Source organism: Mastigoproctus giganteus, chromosome 5 (assembly GCF_048544385.1).
Source record: "Mastigoproctus giganteus isolate SK-2022 chromosome 5, ASM4854438v1, whole genome shotgun sequence".
In the NCBI taxonomy this organism is placed as follows: Eukaryota; Metazoa; Arthropoda; class Arachnida; order Uropygi; family Thelyphonidae; genus Mastigoproctus; species Mastigoproctus giganteus.
This window is the reverse complement of record NC_143579.1, coordinates 92,646,428-92,668,022: the sequence shown is the minus strand read 5'-3', so window position 1 is coordinate 92,668,022 and position 21,595 is coordinate 92,646,428. Positions and strand designations below refer to the sequence as shown.

At 38.3% G+C, this 21,595-nt stretch overlaps 1 protein-coding gene across 1 annotated transcript in view; it reads left to right on the top strand.

Moving 5' to 3' along the window:
• l(2)k09022 (HEAT repeat containing 1 homolog l(2)k09022) overlaps window positions 1-21,595 on the top strand; it is a 447,482-nt gene that overhangs the window by 157,810 nt on the left and 268,077 nt on the right. The window contains exons 15-17 of the mRNA XM_090374601.1: window positions 10,112-10,279; window positions 15,389-15,542; window positions 15,685-15,839. Of these exons, the coding sequence (XP_090230727.1) occupies window positions 10,112-10,279; window positions 15,389-15,542; window positions 15,685-15,839 (477 nt within the window). The remainder of the gene's footprint in view (window positions 1-10,111; window positions 10,280-15,388; window positions 15,543-15,684; window positions 15,840-21,595) is intronic.

Here is a 21,595-nt window from a genome sequence, read left to right as displayed (position 1 = left end):
CCCATAACAACGCTGAGTTGTCGCCTGATTTCCTTACACTCCTTACATCGCGCACACACAAAGACATCCCCCATGGCAATATCATGTTCCGTTCCAGAGAGTTCGGCAAACATTTCACAAGTTGCACATTTTTTTAGGCTGTGATGCGTTGGAGAACTGCCCCCCTCAGTTCTCCCCCGAGTCACAGCACTCCTGCCACTTTGTGCCCGTTGCTTTGCTGCTCTAGTTTGGGGCATGGTAGTTTAAATTAATAAAATCAATAAATTAAATGTCAATAGTATTTGAATAGAAACTATTAAATAGAAACAGTGAAGCGTATTACTATATAATTATGCGTTAGAGCTACCTAGCTACCTCAATTAAAAAATTCCCTACCACTATATCCAAAAACAATGGCTACAAAAATGGAACGAAATAACGGTTTTACCTATCGTAAGTAAAATCCACAAAAACTCTTTATCTAAATTAAAAATAAAAATAACCAGCGTAACTATAACTATATGACTACGTATTAAGTACAATATAAAATAACAATCATGTAAATATAAGGCAAACACTTATCGTTTTTGCGGAGCCTGTAACTGACAGCTGTAACTTTTAAAGAGATTCAGCGCCCTCTTTATGCCTAAGGACTGCCTATGAGTAACACAACTAATAGCCGTATAAGTACTGTACATTATAATCAAGGTGTAAATAATTCTGATTCAATATTGCCAGATTGAGGTGTATAAGGCCTTGAATGGGTTGAGAACGCTGAATTCTGATGGGATCCTTCCACTTGTTCAGATTACAAACCTAAAGGGACATAAATTCAAATTAAGAAAGGACAGATGTAGAATAGATGTGCGGAAATTTGCTTTTAGCCAGCAGGTGGGTAATTGCTGGAACAAACTTCCATCTGTCGTTGTGGAAGTTGATAGGTTGAATAAATTTAAAGAGGAACTGGACAGGCATTTGGAGGGAATGGTGTGTTTTTTTTTTTTTTTTTTTGGCTGATGCTGCATAAGCTCATACACTTGCTTTCTTGCATCACATGCCACTACTACTACATTCTGTCAGAGATGGTTCATGCCCTGAATATTTAAAAGTACTAGAAGCGGCATGCCTAAGGACTGCCTATGAGTAACACAACTAATAGCCGTATAAGTACTGTACATTATAATCAAGGTGTAAATAATTCTGATTCAATATTGCCAGATGCCAACTCAGGTAATGGGAGAACTTCTTGTCCAGTTCTACAGGCTCCAGTACATTTAAAGATTATACAAATTAATGGTAATTGTTCCCAGGCAGTTGCTGATGAGTTAAAAGATTTCTGCAGGGACTCATTCGGTGGACATAGCAGATATATTCAAGAGCACGTCTACACGAGGGGCCCTCTTCTAAAATTTTGAGTTTTTCCTTGAAGACTAGGGTTATCCAGCCAGTGGATACAGATCCTAAATCTTCTGTGGTTGTTTTTAATGAGAATCTAGATATTACAGTCATTAATGGCCTGTGTACTCAATTTTCTACCTGTGTTATGGTCTCCTATTCTAATATTGAATTCTACCTTATATCTTTATACTGCCCGCCGTCAGCTGATTTTGATTAATATTTGTTTACCTGGAGAATGCTTTTAATCTTCTCAGATCTTTCTGCAATATTTTAATCTCATCTGACGAATGCCAAATCACAATTCTGGTTTAGTTCCTACAATGATTCTCGTGGCCATCTTGAGGAGTTCATAATTAGCTACAATCTCACTATTTTAAATAGGCTGCAAAATTTCACTACTTACTCCAGTTTCACTTGTGATTTAAATATTGACTTAACTCTCACAAATTCACATTTTGATGTAACAGTTTCTGACTAGAGTGTCAAGCCTGACTGGTGTATAAGTGATCATTGTGTGATCCTTTTCACAGTTTCATCCAAATCTATATTACTTTCTGACTCCTTGCCTCTGCAGCCGGAACTAGTAAGATTCCCTTTGAAAAACATAGGCTAGACTGCCTTTGATTCTTCTATTCTTCAGGATTACTCGGATACATCGCCTAAATCATCGACATCCCTTTCAATTCCAGAACTTATTGACAAAATTCGATAATTAATGCTTCTCATCAATCTTCAAAAAAAAAGAGGATAACCTCTAGGACTTGCCCATGGTGGACTCAGGAGCTATCCTGATTAAGAAAGCAAGTTCATAGTGGACATCGTTTTTATCAGAGACATCGGAATTGACCTCAGGATGATGTAAGAGTATTCTACCAACAGTATGCAGATTTAAAAAAGAAATACGTTAAAGCTATTGAAACTCAGAAACAGGAAGTCTGGATGGCTTTTGTGCAATGCTCTGTGAATGCTGATCCTTGGGGCTTGCTATATAAGCTTTCACATGGGAAAATTTTTACTCCAAATATATATGGATCTGTTTTGGCAGACTCAACCGAGACATTAAATTGGGCAGTAGTGTTAAAGCTATACTAGACAGTCTGTTTCCAGTGGATGATGTGGCCTCCAATTCTTTAGATCATTCACGGACTCCTTTTGCTAACTCTAGTTACAGTGTTGAAATCCAGAGTGAACCTTTATGCCTTCGGAAGTGTACTTTTCTAGAGGCTTGGAAAATCACACTAGTCAAACTCATAAAAAAGCCTGGCAAACCATCATTTCATCTGAAGTTTTGCAGACCAATAGCGCTCTTGGGAAAGTTACTGCAGCTTCTTATGGCTATCCATCTACACAATCTATTACAACTGCAGGATTTAATATCTCCAAACCAATATGGTTTTTGTCCTGGCAGGTTCTGTGAGGATGCTTTGGAAGACCTGGTTGTTCATCTGGAAAACTCAATTTATAAATATATTTTAGCTATATATATATATATATATATATAGACTTTGAGGGTGCTTTCAATTCCCTTTGGTGGGAAAGTGCCCGCAAATGTCTTCATATTGCCAAATGTCCTCTACGACTATACTTCCTTCTCCAGAGCTATTTTGACAACAGAGTAATAACCATAAAATTTAAGTATAATCAAGTTTTTTTTAGGCAAGTCTCACAACACTATCCTCGTCAGTGGCAATACTCAGTCTGAGTTGGAATCTGTTGCTAATAGTGCACTCCAGAACCTATATGAATAGACACTTCTTAACAAGCTAAAGATTAACCCTCAGAAGTCAAAGATGGTATTCGGAGCAAATTTAAATATCTCTTGTCCTCCTCCTCCTCAAGTTTAAAATCAATAATGTTCATCTTCCTTTTGTTACAGAAACTAAAATCCTTGGAGTAACAATAGACCGAAAGCTAAATTTTATGACACATGTTACTAACTTGACAGTTAAAATCAAGGACTTTGCTAGAGCATTAACAAGAATTTCAAGAGCTGAGGGGGTCATGAGAAGGACTAATGCAGTATTTATTCCAATGGCCACTGGTGCCTGGTTTCACAGAGCATTAATTGTTAGAATTAGAAACAAGTTATATTCTTTGCAGAGAACAATTTTATTATCCGTAGTTAGAGCATGTTGTACAGTGTCGACCCCTGCCTTACAAGTCTTAGCTGGAGTTTTTCCCCTTAGACCTATATTTGATCTTTAAAGGATTGTCTTACAGGTTAAAGAAGCAAATCCTGACAGAGTTTGTGGGTATCACTATTGACTGTCAGCAGGATATCAAGCATGAAAAAAATGAGAATCTGGAATGAATTGTTGAATGAGTGGCAGACCCACTTGGACACAACCTCTTTGGGATTGGTGACAAGATGCTTCTTCCCAGAAGTGTCTTTTCTTCACAATAAAAAAAGTACAACCGTGGCTTTCCACCGATCTATACACATCTTATTTGACCACAGGACATGGATCATTAAATCAGCGACTCTTCAATTTCAAGTTGGCTTCTACAGATTTGTCTTTGCAGTGAGACAGAGAGTTGAGATCACGTACTATACTCATGTACTAACTACAACGATCAGAAAAGAACTCTCACAAATTATTGTGTTCTACAGCCTGGCCAGGAATCTTTGCTTATCCAGAATGCTGAGATTTTTTGGGCATTTCAAACGTTTGCCAGAGAAATTTTTGAGAAAAGATGGCAGTTATCTGCAATTTTATCTTCTTCTGGATCATTTGGGATCTGGATCACTACCTCATAATTGTTCTTGTGGTCTTGAAATGGGCCTCAATTAAGACCTCATTTGATACTGATTATAACCTCATTTGTCTTAATTTTGTATATAATGTATAGCTGAAAAAAAAAAAAAAAAAATTGTTTTCCCTCCACCTCTGGGTCCCCCAGAGGGATCTGGCCCACCTTTTGGCCACATCAGGTGGATCAGAGTCTCGAATTGGGACAGTACGAGCACTATTGGAACTGGTCCACCTTCCTGTGGTGTGGACGAGTACCTAGAATCAACTCCCCAGGTCATCGTAGCCAAGAGGCCAGAACAGAACACACACACACACACACACACATAATACACACAAACCTACATCATTCATCCACATATCTGGCCCATTTGTAGTGATACTGTTCTTCACAGAGATACGAGGTGGAGTTGAACTGATGTTCTAGGAGCTGCCCTTTACATATACACATGTCCATATGTTATCAGTTCATCTTAGCTGGTATGATAAGTCTTCTAGCTTCTATGATTGCTTCCCTGGCCGAGACTACTTTATTCACCTTTATGAGAGCAAAAGCCCTTCCCTTTACAGTATTTATGTCTTTTAATTAAATCCCACATCATACACTGTAATCACTGCCATCCGGTTGGTCTTTTTTACCTGCAAATTCTTAATGCATAAAGAATCACTGCTGATAATCAGATTTAGAATATTACTTCCTGTTGTTGTCTATGTAATATGCTGCCGTAGAAAACACTCATCCAGTAAATTCACAAAAGTCTAGCTACTGTGTGTGTGTGTGTGAGTGTGAGTGTGTGTGACCAATCCCCAGTTTCCAGTCGATATCTGGAAAGTTAAAATCCCTCATTATAAGACACTGATTTACTGGCCTGCTCTATTTCTGAGTATAGTTGTTTGAGTATACTCATTACATTCATTAGTTCTGTAACACACTCCTACTGTGATTTTCATTTTCCCAGTGCTTTTGTCACCCAAAACTGGCTCAACATTCCACTGGCCATCCATTTCAACTCGGTGCACTGTCTTAGATTTAATATGCTTCTTAAGTAAGAACATAACCCTGTCCACACTGCACGGTAACCCTAGTCTCCTCCAAACCTCCATCCTGGTTTGCACCAAGCTTATACACTACATTTTTTCTAACTGGGCATGGCTCCCTGAACACAAAACTATGTGAACATGGCCTCACACATGACCCAAAGTGTACTTGTGGTGCTGGTGAGGATTGTGCCCATGTCTTATACAACTGCCCCAGTTATCATCTCTATAGATGTATACTCGTGATAAAAATAGGACCCATAAGCCACGGAGGTGTACAATGTCTCATCTTTGATGATATACATTACATGGCCTTCTCTGAATTTGCTCAAAAAGCTTTTTGAGACTAGGAGAAGCAACCATGCAGTGATAATCTAAACTGTGACACCCACTGCTACCTTGAAAAGTTCCTCTCCCTGAATGTGACAACTACTGATAATGACTGGCCTGCTAGAATATGCTTTCCACCCAGTGCAAGTATGAAAGGAAATGTTTTTGATGGAGTGTATGTTAAGTGTGAGTGAGTGTATGTAATCGTGTAGTTAAGTGTTGATTTGTGTAACTTGCTGAGTGGGAAATGAGTCCACTTAACTTGGGATGAAATCTGTAAAATTCAAGGTACTATTATGAAAGGAATGCTGTGTAGGAATGATGTGAATGAGAATGTCCAATTGTGTGTGTGCGTGTGTGCGTAATTTCTTCCAGGTTAAGATGCAAAAATGTGAGTGCAAGTAAAGTCACCTGTATAAAGTCACTGTGCGGTGGCCGAGCGAATGTAGTTGTGATGAGTTAAAAAAAAAGTGTGAATGTCTTGATAATTGTGTTTATTTAGGTGGTATCTGTGTCCTGTTTCTGAGTGTATGATGATGTATGAAAGGGGGAACATGAGTGAATGATCGTTGTCAATCGTTATCTACCAGGCTGCCCCTAATGGTTAATATTACTATATTAATATATATATTTATATGATGTCCATGTAGGCATGCAGTGTAGATCGGAGATGGCAAACAGTTTTCCTCCTAGTCGGGTGAGCCAATTTATTTAGGATCTTGTCAGTTTATATATGATAATCCATATCTGTCTGTCCCTCTATCTAATAATATAACAGTACAATATTCATTTAAGAGTGTGTGTAGTGTCCCACCCCCCTTCTTGGACTACAGTAGGGTAACCCACAAGGAACCACCCCTGCCTTGCTGATCCCATGCATCCTCTCTTTTGAGGCATGGAATGGGAACTGCTGATATTGGCTACAGCTAGTCTGGCCAGTGTGGGATTTGGGAAGCTGCTGTTCTGTTTATCCACAGAACGCCCCCCCCCACACACATAGAGCACTCTGACCCTATGATTTTCTTCCCCCACACTGCCATCCCAACTTTTTGCCTGATCCTATCCACAAACCTTTTACTTTTCATGAACAGACCCCTGCCTGGTGTGGGGATGGGCTCCTCCCACAGGGGTGCCCCTTTAACTTCCTATTTCCAGGTAGACAGCCTTCCTATTGTCCACCTTAATCTTCATCTGTTCCCTTCTTCTTCACTGTCATTCTCTTTCCTCTTCTAGCATTTTCCCACCTGAGGCCATCCCTGGCAAGCTTAGGCACAGTCCAGGGTCCGCCCCTGCCGGAAAATTTCTACCTGTACTACACCTGGCTGCCTCCTTGAGAAAAGAACAGGCAACCTGTGGGCCCCATTACGGGCCTCTGACTAAATGTCAGAGAAACAATAAGCCAACCCAACACTACACAAACTAACACTAAAACTTACACTGTCTCTAGCATGTACACAGTTTGTAGCATCAGAATGTATAATATATGGTTTGTAGGGGGAAACACCTGCTGCCACTTGACAATATACACAATACACAATGTCCACACTGTACTCTGTTCTTGTTACCTCCAGCAAGCTTCCAAACCTTTTCTCTTTATGCAAACAGTGTTCAAGAGGAGACAGCAATTGCAAATCCTGGCCTGATTTCCTTCTGCATTGCAGTGGTGCTTCCTTGCCTCCTTGTGCAGTCATACTGCACAAGGACTGATGACTTTTGGGGTTATGATGAACATCATGGCGAGATCCCATCTTCCTTACATTTCGAGGGTACAGCTCTAAAACGATGTTTGCAGGTCAGCCGCTAGTTAGTACATCGGATCGAACCTATTGGTAACTCTTTAGGAGGCTTCCGGATCAATTAGTGTATAATCTTGCTACCTCTACTCTCCTAGATAGTGACTGGAGGAGGCGCCTCCGTAGCCAGGTGGGAAGGAGCAGCAGTGCATAGCACACGCTTCTTGATTAGACCGGGGTTCGAGCCCGTCGCCACCAAATACGAAGGATGCGGAAAGGTCACGAAATGACCACCGCATATCCCAGAGCAATATGGCCTTAGTTGCTAATGCTCCTAAAAATCAAATAACAAACAACAAACAGTGACTGGAGGGAGTCCGAGTAGTGTGTATGCGGGGAGCATTGGCGAGGCCATGTTGTGTCAAGGATCTGGATATATTCTTACTGTGTGTATGCCATATCCACAAATTTCATTACTTCATACAGCATGTCCCCCCCCCACACACACACACCTTTTCTTACTATTGAATACACCATCAATTGTCAGACTAATAGAGTAAGCTTATCTGCAAAAAGATCTAAACTTCCCAAACACCTCCTGGTTATTTTCACAAATATATGTGGTCTCAATTCTAATCTCAATGATGTCCATTTCCAAGTGCAGTCTGCCAAACCCCATGTATTTTTTTCTGACATCTCAGTTATCGGTTGATTCAACTACTGCTCATCTCAGTTGCCCAAATTATTCGCTGTAATGATTCCTTTTGCCTCAAAGGTGGTACTTGTGCATATGTTCGTTCCGATATTCCCTGTCAGAGACTTGGTAATTTGGAATTTACTCTTTTCAATCTTCTCTGGCTTAAAATCTCTCTACCTCATTGTGTCAAATTCATCTGTTGTCTCTACTGTTCTCCCAACTAATCACTTGGAGCTCTTTGACTTTCTCCAGTCCAACTTTCCTAACAGTGAGATCATTTTCCTTGGTGATTTTAATGTTCACAACTCCAGCTGGCTTCCTTTTTCTAGTCACACCGACCCAGCTGGTCGAGATGCTGAGACTTTTGTAATTACTAATGACCTTGCACAGATTGTTCATTTACTTACAAGAATACCGGACAATCCTAACCATACAGCCAACATGCTTGATCTTTTTCTCACAAACAACCCTTCTATATATGGTGCCTCTGTAGCTAGGTGGGCAGGAGCAGCAGTGCGTAGCACATGCTTCTTGATTAGACGAGGGTTCGAGCCCGTGACCACCAAATACGGAGGATGCGGAAAGGTCACGGAATGACCACCGTATATCCCCGGAGCAATATGGCCTTAGTTGCTAATGCTCCTTAAAAAAAAAAAAAAACCAAAGCTATTGGCCACAACTTTTGCCCATATCTGCTTTCACCTCTGTCAAAACCAGATGATGCTGTTGTCACTTCGGCCAAGGATAAAGCTGACCTGCTAGCATCCCATTTTTCTTCCAACTCACGTATTAATGATCCTTGGTAAAACATTTCCAACCATTCCTAGCACGCTCCATTCAATGCCTCTTGTGGCCTTCCTTCAAAAGGATTTTGATGAATCTTGATGCTAAGAATGCTCCAGGTCCTGATGGTATTTTTCCACTTATTCTCAAAATCTGTGCTCCTGAACTTACTGTTGTTCCCACTCCTGAACTTGCGCCTTTTTTCACTTTCTTATTCCAAAGGTGTTTTTCCTTCTGCTTGGAAATTTGCTCACATCCAACCAGTTCCTAAAAAGGATGACAAATCCCTCCCATCCAGTTATCGTCCCATTGCAGTTACTTCTACGCTTTCTAAAGTAATGGAGAAATCAATTAACTGCCAATTCTTAAACTACCCATAAACCTTCCATCTGATCAACAATCGCCAGTATGGATTTCTTCAGTGTTGATCCACTCGCAGTATTCTGGCTCATGTTACTCATTTATGGACAAATTCATAAATTTGGACTTGACAGTTATCCTTGGATATGGCAATCAAACAAAATGTGACCTGGACAAGACTTCCTTAACTGGCTTCTGAACCTAAGTATAGCGGGGTCCTTAACAGCCAGTTAAGGACCCCACTATACTTAATAGGGTCAACTAAGACATTGGATTTCTTATGGCAAGATTGGTAACAGGATGGGACTCCACATGGAATGCCAACTCTCTGATTGACTACATCTGGCAAGTTGTAGGACCCGGGGCCCATCCTGGATGGGATTTTGAAAGGTCTGGTGGTTCACTTCCATGGAACTAATGGCTTAACTAATGGAAACCTCCTGTCCTTGGATTGATTACTCTTGTTGACCCAGACAAACTGGTTGGTCTATATATCAAATACAGTTTATGACATATTCAATATGTAATTTTGGTAAATTGCACTGTGGCAAATGTAATGCCTTTTTTTTTTTTTTTTTTTTTTTTTTTTTTTTTTCAAAATTGATGTGGCATAGTGTGTTGGGGTAAGTCTGGCATTTAGTAATCCCATTGGGTTGGGTTTAAAGCTGCTCACAGTTTTTTCACTCAGCAAAAAAATCCTGTATATTAATGTTTTCTGATATTATCTTAATTCTTGGCTATAAAGAATGCAATTCTGCATATATTCATTATAATAAAGTGTTCAGTATGAAATGAAATTGTAAATAAATGAGTTTCATAATATTGTTTTTTCAAACTATGAGATCTGTAGACAGTTTTCTACTTATTGTGTGCAATAAAATGTTCAAAATGTAATTAAATTGTAAATAGATGAGTTTCATAATATTGGTTTTTTAAACTATGAGATCTTTTACAGTCTTTTACTTATTGCAGAGAACTGTCTACAGCTAATTGGTTATTACCTGGGTTTCTTATAAATTCCACAAAAATATTTTTCATTTCAGCTTACAGATTTAATGAAATTAGTTATTGAAGAAGAAGAGGATTTGTTACTCCAGTTCATTACCTTATTCCTTTTACAGTATGCTACTGAACAGTCAGAAGGAGATGACAAACTTGTTTTTGCACAAATGATTATCCAGTTTTGTAATAATTTGCTACAGATACACAAGGTATGCATTTTACTTCTTTAGTTAAATCAAATATTACAACATAAAACAATCTATGCTATGATTATTTTATCATTTTATTATTTATAGTGTCAAGACATCCAACTTTCTGGTGTTATAACCCAAAATAAATAACTTATCCATGGATGCCTGTTAAGTTATTAATATTATGTGTGGTAAATATAATAGTAATACAACAACTATAATTTGTAATTATCAATAACAGAGTAGCCATGTTGCTTCATATTCTTGCTTGACATCATTGATCCAACCTTTCTCTTGGTCCGATTCATTTTTTCTTTTAAGTATGTTTTTAGCTATTTGTTTTTCATCTTCTCCACATTCCCACACTAACTTCAGTTTGTTTCACTAGATATTAGTTACTCCACAATTTCTTTTTCTTAATTGCTCATTTGCAATATTGTCTTGCTACTGCTTACATCTTTTTAGCTCCATTATTTTTCTTGAAGCTCTCATTTCTGAAGGTATTAATTTTTGATCATTCCTTTATTTTTTTTCTAGCTGTCAGCTCCATAGGTTAATGTAGGCTTAAACAAAACAGAAGGAAATGGAAAATTGCTGGAGAGGCCTTCATCCTGCAGTGGATTGAAAATGGCTGATGATGATAAATAGCCAATATTGCTTTTGGCTAATTTGTCTGACTTTTTTTAGCATTACCATTAGTAGAGGCATATGATGCAAGAAACCAGCTTATGCAGCATCAGCCAAAAAAAAACCGCTCCGATTTCACCCCTCTGTTCATTCCAAATACCTGTCCAGCTCAGCCTTAAATTTATTTAGGCTATCAACTTCCACAACAAAAGATGGAAGTCTGTTCCACCAATCAACTACCCACTGGCTAAAGGCAAACTTCTGCACACCTATCCTGCAACTGTCTTTCCTCAATTTGAATTTATGCTCCTCTCAGGTGATTATTCTGAGCAAGAGGAAGAACCCAATCAGCATTAAGCATGCTCGAACCATTCAAGGCTTTATACACCTCAATCAGATCACCTCAATTAGATCTCTTTGATTGGCATCCTGAATTTCATGATTTACTTATTCCATTGTTTATTTCCATGCTTTGACTTCATTCAAGACTGTTCTCTGATGCACAAAATTACTTGCTCCAATTTTTGATTATTTTGTCTACACTCTAAATTTTCCTTATGTCTTCCAACTTTCATAATTTTTGTACAACTCATTTTCACGTTGCTAAGTTGTCTGCAACCTTTATCTTTATTCAAAGATCTGTGAAGATCTTACCAAACCTTAGAATCTTAACCAAATCTTAACAAAACTGTCTAACTCATAACTCATATTCTTTTATTAAACTTTTTACCTTCTTTTCTCCAAATTTAACCTTAAACTATTTGCAGGCTTACTTTCAATTCCAAGGAAAATTCTTCCGAGAGTAGAGACTTAGTATTGGAAGCTAATCTTCCCCCTCCTGGCAGAGGGGGAGGATTAGATTCATCTTAGACTGAGTCAGTCACATGCCCTTCCACATATCGGACCCATGCCTAAGGGCTTTGGGTCAGATGCATGGTTGAGGTCATCATTGTCTAGGACCAGGGTATGGAGAGTTTGGAGCAGTTTCACTCCCATTTCAACGTCAGAGACAGCTACAATAAGCTGCCTTCTCAAGCTTGCAATATTTTAATTTGTTTCAACTTTTTTTTCGAATGTTTCCTTTACATGACATGACACATGGTTAGCCATTATTTATTATTGTTACTGTCTGATTACCATATGATCTGCATGTTTATGGGTGTCTTATCTGTCTCGGACTCAAAATAAATAAATAAGCACAGGCAGGAACATTTCTTTTCTCTTGGAATTGGAGCCAATCCTCACCATCTCAGTCTGCAGCAGCAGTTCTCAAACTTTAGTGGCATAAGGAACCATTTTTAGTTTGAAAAATTTTCTATCGGCCCAAATGAATTCTTTCACATTTTAAAATATTTATAAGAAAATTTGAACAAAATCCATGGACCCCTGGTGTATCTCTCTCACTCGCTCTCTCTCTCTCTTTGACCATGAACCACAGTTTGAGAAACACTGGTCTACAAGTAATCAGCAGACACCTTGTCAGTACTCCACTTTAGTTTTAACTATCCTCTCTTGGTTAAAACAGACATAGTCAAGGGCCTGGTCCTGAGAGCCCTCAGGTTCTGCAGCCCATCACAGCTCCCTTCATAACTGGACATCATAATAAATATGCTCAGCAGAAAAAAACATCATGCCAAGGTTTTATTCACTCACAGCTGAAGCAGGTTTGCAGAATTCACACTTGTGGTCTGAGATTCAGTTTACTTGGTAGGATGTCAGTGTGGCAAACAGCAGCACATTGGGTAGCCTTACATGCAACTTGAATCCATGGCACAAATTAAATTATCACTGTTGTTTAATGAGTTGTAATTGATGGAGTCATTTGTAAATCATTAAACAAATCATAGTATCATTATGATTTGTTTAATGATTTACAAATAGCAAATATCATGTTATGATTAAATTTGTATGTAACAACTTTAATCGACATATAAAATTTCATTCATGTTTATCAACACATTTTTGTGTTTGCTCTTTTTTATATATTCACATCCATAACTCATAAACTGCCTTTATATAGAGTGTTTATAACAGATATGGACCTTACAGTTTTGCCCTTCTTCAGTTGAAGTCCTGATTTGCTAATGTCTGGTATTGGGAATAAAATTCAAATCTTTTCAAATGGGATACAAGAGACTTAGCCACTAATGTTCCATGGAGTTAACTGGGAGTGGTTACCACGTGTAACTGATTAAAAGGAAAAATCTTTCTGATCTTTAATACAGCGTGCAATATTATTTGATAATTGTACTGCATCAATTTTTTGAGCAGACTGTTCATTTAATGTGCATGTTACAAAATCTTTTGCAAAAGGCTTGATAAGCACTTCTCCAATAGTGTGAGCTTCGCTATTAAGTGCAATATGGTTACTTACTGGATAAGATACTTCTGTTGCATTTCCATTGTCTGTTTTAGCAAGTTTAAGCATTGAAAATTTAGAATTTTTCAGTGAGCCCCAACTCCTTTTAAAAAATCCTTATATCTGTCTTTGTATTCAGCATGATTGGTTTCCAAATGTCTCTAAAGTGTAGCAGGAGTCAAAGAACTGTTTTCTTAATATTTTATTACATGCGACGCACTGTCCATCAGGAGCATCTTTATTTCCAACACTTGTAAAGCTGAAATTCAAATAAAAATCATCATACTTTCATTTTGGTTTTTTATTAGTTGATTCCTGTTTTTTCACTTCGGCTTTTTGGGACACAAAAGGCTGCAATTGTTCATCCTCACTGTAAAGTGTAACAATATTCTGTTTGTTTTCATTAACCACAGTTGCACTACTAGAAATACTTGCTTCTCATTTTGAAGTTCCTTTTTTCAACCACAAACCCATGGTCATTTATTTTAATAATAATATTTGAAAATACTGGTAATTATTAAAAAAATATTTATGCAAGGAAGTGAGTTTAGTTATGCATTATGCTTACTGCTACTATAGAACTAATCTTGTAATTGCAAATCCGCACCACACCACCAGCACTGTGTAAAAGATTAGCATTAATAGAGGCATATGATGCAAAAAAGCAAGCTTATATGCCGACCGGGCTAGCCGGGTGGGTAAAGTGCCTGCCTGGCAACCCAAAGGTTGCGGGTTGAAATCCCGCCTCGGACTTGGATCAAAGTACTGCAAAAACCTTGGGAGGTGCATTATGGCCACAGAAGCCGATGCGCCAACAACTACCCAAAACAAACAAACAAACAAACAAACAAACAAGCTTATATAGCACCAGCCAAAAAAAAAAAAACCTTCCTGTTTCACCCATCCATTCAAGAATGTATCCAGTATCAGCAAAAGGCTATGTTGTTCCATCCACCTGAATGATGCATGATATTGGTGTTCGCTTCTCCCTATCCCTCAACCTGTGTACTCCAGGATAAATCTCATATGAATGGCATATTAGATCACTACATTGTTACTTTTTCGTAGATGTCATCACCTCTACACATACTCCTCTATGCAAAGCCAGCCAAAATAGTGTTTAGTTATGCATTATGCTCACTAGTTTTTCTGCACTACTACAGGACTAATCTCGCAATTGCAAAGACAGTCTGCACCACACCACCAGCACTGTGTAAGCATTAGCTAATTGATTATTAGTCTATGCCAGCATATTAATAACTGGAAAAAAAAAAAAAAAAATTTAAATTATAATGATACAAAAGTGGTGTACGCTTCAAATATGCAAAATTTATTTATTTTATTATTTTTTAAAATTATTAATTACAAGTTTTCATGAAACACTTGCTCACATCTCACGGAACACAGTTTGGGAAACGTTGCATCACTTGCCTATTTTGTGCATTATTAGGTTTTTGTTCAGTGTAAATTGTTCTAGCTTCTCTGCTCCTACCTCATATCTCTGTACAGACCACAGAGATATGAATTTATACAGAGTTATCCACTCGCAATGCAGTTGTCAACAGTACATGCCAAGGCATCTGTTGCAGTGGAATATATAGCATCATCAGATGTGGAGCGAGATATTTTTCCATGGCTTTTTTTAAAGAAGAAATGTTTATTTTGATATTCAATTATTTTAGTACCTTTCATCAAAATCTCTCTCTCTGTCCCCCCCCCTATTATTTATTATTATTTTTTTTTTGGTGCTAACAAATATTCAGTAATAAATATCCAAACAGGTCTATATCAAACAAGACAACCATTAAATAAATAAGCAGAGCATTGAAAACTGCATTCGTATCAGTGAAGAGCACTTTCTCCTTAGTGCTGCATCAAACAGTTAAAAAAGTGGATGCATGAGGAGGGTGGCCATGTCCACTGTTTTGTATTAATTTTTAATAAAATTTTGTTGCATAGCAAGCTGAGTTGTATTTTTTTAATTGAATAACCCCATATAAAATATTTATTTTCTCCAGAATTATAACTTCATTACTTATTCTTTTATTATAATTTTAACTATTAGAGTTTTGTTAGCTTTAAATATGTCTTTTTTTTATTAAAAATAATGTAATTTTTTTTTTTTAATTATCCTAATTTAGTTCTCATCGCTGGAAGAGAGTATTTGCTTTTCTATAGCAAATGTAATGCCACTTTGTATGGCAGCAATACTTAAGGGACAGTTCCCATTTGCAGGAATTATTTTTGCCCTCCACACTGCTAGTAGCTGTATGAAAATTGAAAATGTATTCTCGGGTAGGTTTTCATCTTGTATTGTTTGCTTAGATTTAAATATTCATTGATCTTTAATTACAAATGCTAATAATTTTACATTTAACAAAAGTAAATTGTAAGTCATAATTTGAAAGAGATCTTAAAGAATTTTTTTCCTCATTAGAATCAAAATGGTGGCCATCTTTAGAAGACAAAGAACTTCAAAGTCAGTATTACAGATTGTTGATAGCGCTGTTTGAAGTCTTTACAGAACAAGTTAATTCAGCAGAAGGAATTTCCCAAAATAATTTCAGGTCTTTAATGAGGGAAATGTTTCAAGTATGAAAATTTTATACGTTTATCTTTTACAGTGATTATTGATAATTAATAGAAAATCAAGATGGGGAGAAGATGGATTATGAGGACTTTTTTATTTGTATTTATTATTATAAAAAAAACTTTTCCTCCTTTATGGGTGTTTCCCCCAACCCATGATGGGTATTGGTATCCAGTGCATGGGATTGGTTGTGTCTGGTTCCTATTATTATTATTGTTATTACTGTTGGTCGAGGAAGTCTCATACTGTTTTACAGGTATTCAGGATCACAGCTTTTGGAATTTCATATAAGCATTCTCTGGAATGCTTATTGCTGCTAGGTTTTTATGGAGGCTGTTTGGCACTATGCCAGTAGTTGACATTGTGATTGCGATGGTCACTACTTGTTTGACATGCCACACATCTTTGACTTCCTGTCTTAGGTCTGAGTACTTCCTGATCTTTTCCTCATATGTTTTCTGGAGGTTTCTGGTGTTGGGCACCGCTATGTCGATCAGGTAGGTAGCCATTTCCTTCTTTTCTATGAAGATTATGTCTAGTTTGCTGTGGGTCTGTTATTATGGCATGGTCCCAGTATAGTCTGTGAGTAGAGTTTCTAGCATTACCTGAGGCTACTACTTGTAATACAGTAGATTTTCTTTGATCAGCTGGCATTTTTATGCTAGCTACTGATGTATTGTCCTAGCCACCTGGTCATTGTCTGTGACTGTATTCATCTGGGTGATCACCATTCATCCTGCGGTGATATGCTGGATTGTTTCTGGAGCCAGGTGACATTGACGTCGTGTGGTGTGTTTTTGCCCATCTTTCTGTCTTTGTTTCTTTGGTCTGTGTCAGTGTGCTCTCCTTGTTGAGGTTGAGTGTTGTGTGCCATTTGGCTCTCTTTCTTATGGCTTGGTAGATTGGGCTGTGTTTTCCTGGAAATAATCCCAAGGTGCTTAATTGCCTTATTGCCTTGTTCTGTGAGGTCATTCATCCCCCCCGCCCTCCTTTTCAGGCTATGGCTGATTTCGGGTGGTGTTGGTGGCCCCTGGTCATCATTATCCTAGTCGAGCTCCTAATCTCTTCCAGCGGTGTTGATCCAATCTATGATCGCAAAAGAGTATGTTAGTACTGGAGCTGCATAAGTATTTATGGCTGTGACCATATTCCCACCATTCTGCTTTGATTTTAACAGGCTTCTTAGTCAGGCCAGGCCTTGATCTCCTTGTGTGCTAACTGGTGGGCTTGCATCATCCCCAGATATTTGTGTCTCTCCCTCTGTCAATATCTTCACTTGCCTTCCACTGGTAGTTTTGTCTGACTAGATGTCCTTGATGTAATCCCTGAGTCTTGCATTTGTCTATGCCAAATTGCATCCTGATGTCAATGCTGAACTCTTTGGTAATCCGGAGTACTGTTTGGGTTGATTCTCAGTTGCGGCATAGAGTTTGATGTCATCCATGTACATTGCATGAACAAGGGTGTACAGGTTATTCCTCCCTTCTTTTAGCGTATATTCTTCTAGCAAGGGTTTTGTGGATTTATTGGATGATAGTTTTCTATAGAAGCATGTTAGAGAGGCAACAAGAGGGAGTAACACTCTTGATCTTATTGTCAGCAGTGATTATTCATGTATTAAGAATTTACAGATAAAAGAACCACTGGGTGGCAGTGATCACAGTGTACTGATGTGGGATTTACTTAAAGATTTAACTACCATGGGGGGGGTAAAGGGAAGGGTTTTTGCTTTCATAAAGGCAACTACAGTGGTTACAGAGATTTTTTAGGTTCTATACAGTGGGACCAACTAATGATGTTACCAACAGAAAATTCTAAATGGAATGCATTCAAGGAAGTAATTTTGGAAGCTACTAGGCTTTTTGTTCCAACTAAGAAATACTGTGCTAGGTTTAGGCTGAGGTGAGTGTCAGATGAACTAATGAGACTTGTGGCAGAGAAGAAAAATGCATGGGATGCACATAAATTGTCAAGTGACACAAAAGCCTATGGTAGATACAAGCTAGTCTGTAATCAAGGAGGTTAGGCAAGCAAAGGCAGATTATGAAAAACCTTTGCCAAAGATGCAAAAAAAAACGGAAGACTTCTTTACTTATATAAACCCTAGAAGGAAGGGGATGAATCAGATTGGTCCACTTTATATAAATGGTTCGACTGCAGATGATCATTCTCAGATCTACATTCACACATGAGGAATTATTCAAGAAGAGAGCCAGATGTTTATCAAACTCTAAATGATTTTTTAATAACTGAGAGCAAAGTGGAGGAGAAATTGTTAAAGTTAAACATAAGAAAGGCACCTGGGGTAGTGGGATCTATCCAGTTATATTAAAGGAAGTGGCAAAGGAAGTAAGCAAACCCTTAGCCATAATTATGAGAGCATCAGTGGACTCGGGGGAAGTCCCCACGGACTGGAGATGTGCAAATTTATCTCTAATTCACAAAGGGTGACACGAGTAATTACAGACCCATTAGTTTGGCTTCTGTTCCAGGGAAAATAATTAAGTCACTGGTTAAAGAAGCATTGCAGGATCATCTAGACAAGACAGCAGTAATAATTCAGACACAGCATGGGTTTGTCAAGGGGAAGTCTTTTCTGACCAGTTTGATTGGATACTATGATGTGGTCACAAAGAACTAGATGAAAAAAATAATTTTGTTATCATATACTTGGATTTTAGGAAAGCTTTTGATACTGTTGCACATTGAGGACTACTGTACAAATTATAGCAGTATGGCATTAAGGGCAAGTTGCTACAATGGATAAAAGGATTGTTGAGTGGGAGAAGATAGAGAGTGGTAATCAATGGTTACTGCTCTACTTGGACTAATGTTATTACTGGTGTCACTTGGGGTTTGGTGTTGGGGCCATTGTTGTTTTGTGTATTTATCAATGATATTGATGAAGGTATATCAGGCTTAATGTCAAAGTTTGCAGATGATACAAAAGTTGGCAGGGTTGTTAATAACAGTAATGATAGTATGCTGCTGCAACAGGATCTGGAAAAGTTGGGTAGATGGGCTGAGAAGTGGCAGCTGAAGTTTAACATTGACAAATGCAAAGTACTGTATATGGGTAGCAGTAATCCCAAATAAATGTACCAATTGTGTGGTGTTACACTCAGGGTAGTGGAGAATGAAAGAGACCTGGGGGTAATTGTGCAGTCAGATATGAAGTTTTCTGAACAGTGCAGACAGGCTGCCAGAGTAGGTCATGGGGTCTTGTCAGTGATATACAGGAATTTTACGAGCAGGGATGAGGAGGTGATTATCCCCTTGTATAAGGCAATAGTCAGGCCACACCTTGAGTACTGCGTACAGGTCTAGAAGCCTCATTTTAGGAAGGATGTAGAATTGCTATAATGAGTACAGAGAAGGGCAACAAGACTGGTGAAGGGAGCAAAGAAGTGCTCTTATGAAGAAAGGCTTAATTTCTGCAAATTGCAGCTTCTGGATACTAGGCGCCTGCGAGGTGATCTGATTGAGGTGTATAAGGCCTTGAATGGATTGAGCAGGCTCAGTGTTGATGGGATTCTTCTTCTTGTTCAGATTACAAACCTGAGGGGGAATAGATTCAAGCTGAGGAAAGGCAGTTGTAGAATAGATGTGAGGAAGTTTGCCATTAGCCAGCGGGTAGTTGATTGTTAGAACAAACTTCCATCTGTTTTTGTGGAAGTTGATAGCTGAAATAAATTCAAGGCAGAACTAGACAAACATTTGGAATTAATGGATCAATGAAATGGGAACGTGTTTTTTTTTTTTTTTTTTTTGGCTGTGCTGTATAAGCTTGCTTTCTTGCATCATATGTCTCTACCAATGCTAATATCTGTACTTGCCGTTATTGAGAATAGTGGACAGTGGGTTGAGTGCTAGACAGAACCATAGTGGGCTCAGTGCATTTCCCTGGAAGATTCCTCTTCTGATGGTATCAGTCTGGTCATGGTGTTCTTGACCTTGATGGTTGTCCTCCATTTTGCAATGGTTGCTTCTAGGAAGTGTGTTATTGTCGGGTTGACTTTGTACATCTTCAATGTTTCTAACAGCCAGCTTTTGAGCACAAAATCAAAGGCCTTGTGGTATTCGAATTAGGCAATGTACAGGTTTGGATCTTCTTGTAGGCTAGCTCCATAACTGCAGTGTCATTGGTCAGTTGTTCCTTTCATTCTTTGCTCGTCTGCTTACATCCCTGTTGTTGCTTGGCCATGATGTTCTGGCTCTCGAAGTTGTCTAATATCTTCTTAGTTAAGCAGCTGGTCAGAATCTTCAGGGGGGGGGGTCCTTGTTATCCGAGGATAATTGATTCCAGAAAATTCCACTTAAAATGGAGACCAAATTTTCGCAATGTGTATAATGTGCTTGTACTTGTACATAGCAAAAAATGGATTGCAGGAACTGAAAAAATTAGAATCATTTTATTACATATTTTTTATTATAATATGTTGAACAATGTAAGTTAAGTTTATTGAAGTTACACTATTTTTCAGTTTTACAAATAAAGAATAAATCCAGAGTTGTTTCCCCTTCCCCCATATTTTTTTCAGATAAAATTGTGTTGTAGCATTTAGTTATATCTTTAACTTTTCACATATCTTTTGCTGCACAATCATGAAGAGGGTTGTTCTAACAAAAATATTCAAGTGATTGGTCAATTTTTTAAAGGGCTTCCTTTAATTCTTTAATTTTCAAATCCTTGTAAATAAACTGTGGGGACTCACTCCAATAATAAATACTTGGATTGCTGGAAGTTAGGTTTTGTCTCTACTTTTCCAGGTTTGTGGCATCTTTGTTCTTAGCCTTCAGGTAAGTGATAGGCTCTGGGATTGTGTCAGTGTCTTATTATCTGGGTGAACTGCTCCACTGTGTGCAGCTGAACTTCTTTTACCAGTAGTTGTGGATGTTATCTATTCCTGGATTCCACTGGTTGTGGGACTTCCTGATCAACTGTTGTATCCAAAACTCCCATTCTGTCATCTCTTTTATCTTATGCATTCTTGGTTTTCTTCCTTTCTAGATCTATCTGGTAGGGCAACACCATTATGGCCAATCTAGCTGCTCCACAGTTTACCCCAGAACTTGTCAAGTACCTTCTAGTTTGGGGTGGGGGGGGGGTTGTTGCCTTCCTTCTCCTCCTGTCTGATTTTTCTGTAGAAGACTCTGGATTTTCATCAAACATCCTGTTGTCTGTTTTCTTCTGGGCACTCTCCCTGTAACGGTGAAGTCTCTTGCCAAGTGCCAGGAGTTTCTGTTTGAGGATGTCAAGGTGTTCTTTAACTCTCTGATTATAGAGTGTTTGCAGGCTGATGGTTTTTGTCTTTGTGTTTTTTGTTATGTTGTTCTCTGGTTTCCCTTCCATTCATCCTGGTGGCTGCTATAGTAGCCCACTGTGCGGATGGTGTCTAGTGTTACTTCATTATTGTTGAAATAATCTGGTATTACTCTCCTATTAAAGTGCTCCTGATTTGCCACAGGGTTCTGTTGGGTCTCTTCTTCGGTATGGTTCTTTGTAGAGGCCATTCCCTTGAATTCTGCTAGGGCTTTCTTCCACTCTTCTATTCTGAGTATCTTGATCTTGTCTGTTTCCACTTTGGCTTATTCATTGTTGTTTGTAGTTCAAACAACAATGAAACACATCCTGCTAGATTTTTTCCAAGATTGCAGGAGCTATCAGCTTCTTCTTAATGATTGTCTACTCTTCATTGTTCTGTGACCTGAACTGTTTGAAACCGTTCCAACCGCTTGGTGTGTAGTTTCATCCTGT